At 46.5% G+C, this 8,273-nt stretch overlaps 1 protein-coding gene across 1 annotated transcript in view; it reads left to right on the top strand.

Moving 5' to 3' along the window:
* TANC1 (tetratricopeptide repeat, ankyrin repeat and coiled-coil containing 1) overlaps nt 1-8,273 on the top strand; it is a 256,069-nt gene that overhangs the window by 211,063 nt on the left and 36,733 nt on the right. Inside the window, exons 15-16 of the mRNA XM_010859027.1 lie at nt 1,430-1,538; nt 2,802-2,924. Of these exons, the coding sequence (XP_010857329.1) occupies nt 1,430-1,538; nt 2,802-2,924 (232 nt within the window). The remainder of the gene's footprint in view (nt 1-1,429; nt 1,539-2,801; nt 2,925-8,273) is intronic.

The following is an 8,273-nucleotide window of genomic DNA, read 5'->3' as shown; positions in this document are numbered from 1 at the left end:
GACTGAGGGTGGCTGAGCCGGTGGTGGGGAGACTGGCCCTGATCAGAGTCATGTGGGACTAGCCCATTGATGTCGGCCAGGGAGGGCATGGCGCACTGGGAGACGGCAGAGAGGGGTTTCCCTGGGGGCAGGGGAGGTGCTCCTGTGAGAAGGGGAGCCGAAGCGTGAGGTCTGGGAGGTGGTGTGTGCAAGGGAGCACAGGGCACGTGCTCCAGACCCTTACAAGACAGTAAGTGGGAGACTCAGCAGCAGTGGGTGCTTACGTGTCACACCTTCTCCTGTAGGATGAAAAACAGTCCTGTGGTTTCCACCTGCCCTGGTTTCCTCATCTGTAACATGATGTATAATTGAGAAACAGGCAAGCATCTGGATAGATAAATATGACTTAAGTGATGCATGCTTTTAATCCTCTAGATCAGCAACGACTAGGAAACACATTTAGAAGAATGCTTTTCTTTTTCACAGTGTTTATCTTTTTCTCTACAACTAGCTGCCTTTTCTCAGCAGAACAAAATTTCACAGGTGTCAGGTTAATAGAAATGAAAATGATTCACCTCGTGCAGCAGTCACTGCTGCTGGAGTAAGCAGCCCTTAGCATGTTTTCCAGACTGGCCTAGAGGAAGGCATGGAGTCCATGGGAGACGGAATAAGTTCTACAGACATGGAGGGGAAAGTGGATAAGTGGCTCCTTCATGAGAGGGCTGGTAGGGGATTAATTGGTGGCGCCAGTTGATGTCCGCCCTGTGCCTAGACATGGCAAACACACTTGCACAGCTTAGCTTTCTTACCCCTACAAGGAGCTGTGTTCCTTTCGAGCCTAAAATGCTAGTTGTTTTCTGATTATGAGCTATTTCTGCGTGCAGCCTGGTTTTGCTTTCCCTCCCATGGTAAGGTCTTGTCCTTTGGCCCAGGTCTGCCCTCAGTGGTGATTGTACTGACAGGAGGCCTAGGGTCAGGTCCAGTATGGTTCTGCTCCATCTGTCCATTTGCACATATCTGTCCTTCATCTGTCCATCCATCCAAGAAATGCATATTTGGGTTCTTACTGAGTCTGGGGCATTTGCTAGGTATTGTGACCAAGCTGTGACTTAGACAAGACCCTTAGTCTCATGGAGTTTGTGTTTTTGTGAAAGACTTAAATGAGAGTGATGGCCGATGAACACAGAGTGGGTGGTTCCACAAAGACTTGCCCTGTCCTGGGGCTTCTCTCTGAGTCACTCCACAGAGATAGGGGAGTCCCGAGAAGATGACGTAAGGAGTAAACAACATTGGTATCCTCTGTGAAAAAGCAGCTTTCCACCCATCTCATACGGTGATGCTGAGACACCAGCAGGAGAGTTCAGGGGTCGTTTGGTGATGTTCACCCCAAGGGCCTGCAGGGAGGTGCACTGGGGTCTTTGGTTACCAGCCTTTGTGTTTCTCGTCCTAGGAACGGGCACGCTCTGCTGGCGTTCATGTTCTCGCGACAGGAGGGCAAGCTGAACCGCCAGCAGACCATGGAGCTTGGCCATCACATCCTGAAGGCACACATTTTCAAGGTGAGCCCCACACCGCTGGAGGGAGGGTTTCATTGGTGCCGCATTGAGGTTTTGGTCCTGGAGACAACTTTGTGAGCCCCATTCCAGACACGGCCCCTGCCTGAAAGTAACCATTGTTCTCACATTTCCACCCTCTAAATCAAGTTTCCACTTCATTCATTCCCCTTTGTTTCCTTGTTAAATAGTTATGGAAGAGGCTAAGTTATGTGACCTCTGCAGTTTCCTACCACCTGGATTTTCTGATGGTGTCCTTGTTTCTTGTGGCCTAGTTTAACTTGTTCCTTTTTCCTCTGGATTTTTTATTCTTTGGTAGTTATTTTGAGCAGTTTAATCAGGTTCAGGTTTGATTCCTCCCTTACCACTCCCCCTGCATATCATAATTACTTGATACTGGTAAACCTGTTATGCTGCATTTTTGCTTTATTGTGCTTTGCAAATAATTGTATTTTTTCTTACAAATTGAAGGTTTGTGCCACCCCTGCATTGAACTAGACTTTTGGCACCATTTTTCCAATAGCATTTGCTTACTTCATGTCTCTGTGTCATATTTTGGAAAATTCTTGCAATATTTCAGACTTCTGCTTTGTTACTGCTTATGGTGTTCTGTGATTGGCAATCTTTGATGTTACTAGTACAACTTATTGAAGTCTCAGATGTTGGTTGGCATTTTTTAGCAATAAAACATTTTACAATTAAGGTATGTATTAATACATTTTTTTAGACAGTGCTATTGCACACTGAATAGACTACAGTATCATGTAAACATAAAGCTTTCAAGTACACCAGGAAACCAGAAAAATTGCATGACTCATGTTGTTGCTGTAGGTCTGGAACCAAGCCTGCAGTATCTTTGAGGTCTGCCTGGAGAGTTAAAATGCTCTGTGAGTCTGTATGAGGTTTCTGGGGTCAGAACACCTCGTGCGCTTGGTGGGAGGCCATCAGCCATGACTGGCCTCTTCCTTCGTTAAGGACTATAAATGGTGATATTCTAACATTTATTCTTCCTTTAATTGATTAGAGAACCTCTATAAAGAGAAACTTTTCCCTCAACTGCCCTCCTTTCCGCCAGGCAGACAGTTACTGTAGCAAAGGCAGGCTGGTTCCTTGACCCTTGGTTTTAGGACGGGAACGCTTACAGGTCCGAGCCTTTTTCTGGGCACACAGCCTTTGCCTCGTGTTCAGTGGGGACGTTCACCCGCTCCAGACCCATGCTGCATGTGGGAGACGAGATGTTGAAGCTGATTTGCTGCTGTTTTTTCCCAGGGCCTCAGCAAGAAGACAGGAATCTCTTCAAGCCACCTCCAGGCCCTGTGGATCGGGTACAGCACCGAGGGGCTGTCCGCGGCCCTGGCCTCTCTCAGGAATCTCTACACCCCCAATGTGAAGGTGAGCTGCCCTTTGCCCAGGGAGCCAGAGTCCCCGCCTGACCACTGTTGCATCAATGGTCCTGCTCTCCCCTGCCCTGGGTTGTGGGCAAAGGAGGCTGGGATGCTTCTAAAGAGGCGGGTTTTCCGGGTGTGAAGCACATGGACGTGACTGCTCCATTGCCGGTTCTCTTCCACAAGTCTGGCTTTTGCTGAGGCAGCAAGATGTGGGTGGTCAGGAGCCGCTATGTGAGCTCATGGTGACTGTTTCAGAGTAGATGAAATAAGGGAAACAGTTCACAAAGGAAAGCAGAGGTCAGAGGGGAATTTCCAGGGAAAATGGACTTTTAAAGCATCCTAGCTTCTAATCTGGACTATCTCTTTACGGTTCTTAGGAAATTAAGCCCTGATGAGAGGCAAAGGGTTGGTCACTTTAAAGAGGAAAACTTTATTAAAGATTTGTACACACATGTATTTATGACCTCGGAAAGTATATCAGGGTCTGCCTGCTGCTGAACCAAGGGCTTCCTCACTCCCCATCAGTGGCTAATATTTCACAGTATTTTGCTGAGCTTTTCAGAGTAGATTTTTCCCTCCTCCGTTAATGCAGTCTAAGAATCTAAAGCACACAGAGGCCAAGTTTCTGCTTAGGGCAGCAAAGAGGGGTTAACTCCCATGGCGTGTGGGAACTCCTGACTTAACATTATAGTTGTTTATAACCATCTTCCCCAGTGCAAAGTAAGATGAGATTGTAATTGTCTTCACATTTATATTTCTTACCTGCTTGATGTAGCTGCTAGACTCCAGGCCTTTGAGCCCCAGGCCCTGATGTGTTGGCTGCCTTCAAAAGCTCTGACATCGTTTCCCAGGTAGCCAGGTTCTCCCCTTCAGTCACTGCTATGAAAAGTCATACCTGTTCTCTTGTTAGTAGCCCAAGGATGGCCTAACATTGTCACCAGGTGGTCAAGGGTATCCCTAGAATTTTCCAAGAATCTTTTTCTTCTCCTCACTTTGGTTCATTAAACCCACATGCCCCTGAGATGGTGCCATGGAAGAGTCTTGTCCCCACACCCTCTCCAGGCCTGGGGGAACCTCTATGTCTCTTCTCCCCTATTGTCAACATGTCCCACCCTCAGCACCCCACCTTGGACGTGTGTCTGGGGATCGAGGCCTTGCAGAGCACTGCCCCCTCTTCTCCCTTCCCTGCTTTCCTGATGTATAATAGTCCCTTGGATTCATTCCAGGTCCTTCCACAGACACCTCAATCCAAGGATGCTCAAGTCCCGTATATAAGGGCACAGTATTTGAATATAACCTACGCATATCCTCCCATATACTTTAGATCATCTCTAGAGTGCTTCTCATATCTAATATAATACAAAGACTATATAAAGAGTTGCACACAGCAAATTCAAGTTTTGCTTTTTTGCAACTTTATGGAAAGTTTTATTTTCAAATAGTTTTAATCTGTGGTTGGTTGAATTCACAGATACAGAACCTACTAATACAGAGAGCAGGCTGTATTTCCTTATTTTTTTTTTCTGTCTTTTTTCAACGGAAGTATAGTTGATGTAGATTTTAGATGAACAGCCTAATGATGTGATACTTGTTTTTATAGCACAAAAGGTCTCGTTAACAAATATCACCACATGTGGTTATAAATTTTTTCTTACAGTGAAAACTTCAGATCTACTGTCTTAGAACCTTTGAAATAAACTAAATTACTATTGGCTTTGGTCCCGTGGGGTACATGACATCCCTCCTTGCTGGTTTTGGTCCCGTGGGGTACATGACATCCCTCCTTGCTGGTCTCTAGAAGTGGAGAGTGTAACAAAGGAGCCTGGGTGTCAGGAAGGACCCAGCAGGGCTCTGACCCTGGAGCGGCTCGCCCACAGGCCTCCCGCCCAGTACAGAGCTTGGGTATTGGTTAGAGAAAGGCCACCACCCCCCTGGTGGATTCAGACAAGGTCTTTACAAATGCATAAGTGTAGGTGGGCTCAGTGCTGGTAGGGCTCCAGTCTTGAGAGGCAGAGGGCCTATTGGATTTCGGCTGGGCTCACCCCTGGACAGGGCATCTGGAAGCAGAGCAGCCCTGGAGAACTGCTCCCAGGAACCCCTGTGTCCAACCTGCGCTCTGCAGAGGGGTAGACTTGAGGGTTGTGTCCTGACTGAAGCCATGTGCAAGTTTCATGGGGTGAAGACAGGGAAGCCGCTTTTGTAATTAAGGAGCACTAGCTCTAAGCTCGGAGAAGGCAATGGCACCCCACTCCAGTACTCTTGCCTGGAAAATCCCATGGACGGAGGAGCCTGGTAGGCTATAGTCCATGGGGTCGCTCACAGTTGGACAGGACTGAGCGACTTCACTTTCACTTTTCACCTTCATGCATTGGAGAAGGAAATGGCAACCCACTCCAGTGTTCTTGCCTGGAGAGTCCCAGGGACAGGGGAGCCTGGTGGGCTGCTGTCTATGGGGTCGCACAGAGTTGGACACGACTGAAGTGACTTAGCAGCAGCTCTAAGCTGCTGCTTCTAGTCAAAAGGAGCACTTCCTTTCTAGATAGAGTTACTCTGAAAAAAGAGAATGTGCCAAGGACATATTTCACGTGATGAAGAAATTGTGTTTCGAGTTTTTGTTTTACTTGTTATAGAAACTGGAACTGAGTTTATTGTAATAGTTTCATCTCTTATTTCAGCTGAAAGTATATCTTTTGGCTTCTCCATAATTAGTAAAATTCTGTAATGATGGCAAGGAACAAAGAAAGAAAAATTAAAATGGAAGTATCTGTTTTCACTGTTTTAATGAATTATGGGCACAAAAGTTATTTTAATGTGGAGAAAAGTAAATGGGAAACGTTATACTCTGTTGAATATGAGTTTTTAAGACAATAAATTAAAAGGTACCATGTAATAGTGTAATGAGCTTGACCCGCCTGGGATTATAAACTTTCCTCTTTAACATATTTTCAATTTTAAAAGTTATTCATCTTTACTTTGTTTTATAAAATTCCAGTGTAGTCTACATCTAACATTATCCCCCCAAATTGTATAACTTAGTCACAGAACTTTAAGACTTTCTATTATCCTTCTGTTTCTTTTGTCTTTCAAAAAAAGGTGGGGGTGATTTTTCACAGAATCTTGAACAAATTACAGTAATTTAAAATTATGCATGCAATTAAGGAATTTTTTTTCAGAGAGTATTAAATGTTGTCATACAGGAAAGGATGTCATTTTGAGCAATAATTGCAGTTTGCCACATTGGTAAATTAAAGCTACTTGCTCTGGAGTAATTACTTGGTAGTTGAATTTTAATTTTGGTGGCATGCCCGTGATTTCTAACAATGTGATCTACCATAGCCAGGCCAGGCTGATGCCAGCCTGAGCTCTGGCTGGCCCTCTGGGGTCCTTGCCACCAGGGCCCCCAGGCTTCGGTTCAGTTGGTTGTTTTGCTCACATAGTTCCATTGGGCTGGCTGCCAGCCACAGGCTTCCTAAGGCTGTGGACTCAAGGGAATTAAGATTGTGATTCTTCTCACAGCTGGAGGCAGGGAGGGGAGGAGACAGGAGTTAGGTGTGGACCTTGGCCTAACTTCCCTGGCTGAAAGGATGCAGTTGTATTCTGCATAATTATTGGGAAACACGCATTTATTTATACCAGTTGTACTGATGAAAACCTCCAGTGAGAAAACCGAGCCTCCCACTTTACCACATGCTGGACAGAACCTCTTCTGTTCTTCATGATCACGTCATTTTACCTACCACCCTACTCTTTTTCATTTTCTTGCATTCATCCGATCCAGAGGTGTGTATAGGTAATATTGCCATTTCCAGTTGTTAAAGGGAGAGCTTCATGGTGGTGGTGACCAGAAGATTTCCATGTAGTTGGGAAAAAATATACAGAAAGAACCATTTTTCTGCTTCCCCGAATGCCGAGTAGTCTTAGCCAGAGCTGCTGCTTCAGCTGCTGGACTGTGATAAGATAGTAGTTAGTGTTGTGCCCGGGGCTAATCTCTGCCTTACCTGCTCTGAGCCTCAGTTTGCTCACCTGTGAAGTGAAGGTCACTAAAGACCCTGCATCGTAGAGTGAGGGGACACCTCACTGAGATGTTGAAGCTCTTGGGAGAAGACTTGGCATTTATTATATGGTCAAGTGAGTTATTTTTAGTTGCTTTTCACCTTCTTTCTGGACACTGAGATTCTCCGGAAAGCACTTGAGAACTTGTGCATGTGCCTGGTGGTGGTGGTGAAGGGGAGCTGCCCACAGGCTCTGATGGGCCCACACCTGCCCTCAGAGGAGCATGAGGTCTCCTTGCTGCCTGTGCTGATGAGCAGCCCTGGCGCGGTGGGGGCAGAGGGACAGGCCCTCTGGGTCAGCCAGTTTCTGGGGGCAGAGCACCCTCCTGTGCCTTCTGAGGGTCAGAGACTGGGGCCCTTGTCTCTTTTAAAGATCCATTAATCTTCCCTGGTTGCTCAGATGGTAAAGAATCTGCCTACAATACAGGATACCTGGTTTCAATCCCTGGGTTGGGGAGATCCCCTGGAGCAGGAAATTGCAACCCACTCCAGTATTCTTGCCTAGAGAATCCCAGGAACAGGGGAACCTGGCGGGCTACAGTCCACAGGGTCTCAGAGTCGGACACGACCAAGAGACTAACACTTTCATTTTTTTTCCCCCCCAAAAGTGATTATAACAATAGCAAGTAATATTTATTCAGCACTTATAGGATGCTCAGGGCTGTGCTAAGTGCTTTGTGTGTGTGGCATGTTCATTTTTAATCTTCACAACAACCCAAGGAAGTGCAACTGTTTTTATTTTCACCTTTCAGGTGAGGGTAGTGATAGGTGCCCAGATCCCACGGCGGGAAGAGTGCCTGGCACGGAGCAAGCCCACGCTCCCTCCACAGGTGCGCTCCTCACCTGGTGTGTTTACAGTCGCGGCTGCCAGCTGGAACCACCTGGGAGCCCCAGGCCCCAGCCTAGTCAGAATCTCCAAGGGTGGGGCAGGTGCTTTGGAAACTTGCAAGCTCCCTGGTGGTTTCACCGAGCAGCAGGGTTCAGAAGCGTGGGTTTGGAGAAGATCACAGACTGTTGAGGGAGGGTAAGTGGTAAAAATACCCACAGCATCGCACCAGCAAAGGAAATGTTTTTCCCAAGAAGCAAATAGAGAATTGATAACAAATGCCTTTAGGAAAGTTCTGCCTCTGTGCACAGACCTTCCATAAGACTTTTCTTACATAGTATTATGCAAGACATCACTGAGGTGACACCTTCCAACGTTCTTAGAAGAGTTTCTGTCCAGTAGAATGGGGTAGTGTACTGTCATCTCCTGAGACAGCACCTGAATCACAGAGAGGTTGAGTAATTTTCTGAAAATC

Source organism: Bison bison, unplaced genomic scaffold (genome assembly GCF_000754665.1).
Source record: "Bison bison bison isolate TAMUID 2011002044 unplaced genomic scaffold, Bison_UMD1.0 scf7180017864452, whole genome shotgun sequence".
Lineage (NCBI taxonomy): Eukaryota > Metazoa > Chordata > Mammalia > Artiodactyla > Bovidae > Bison > Bison bison.
Note: the sequence above shows the minus strand (reverse complement) of the source record. Positions and strands in the feature narration are given on the sequence as shown.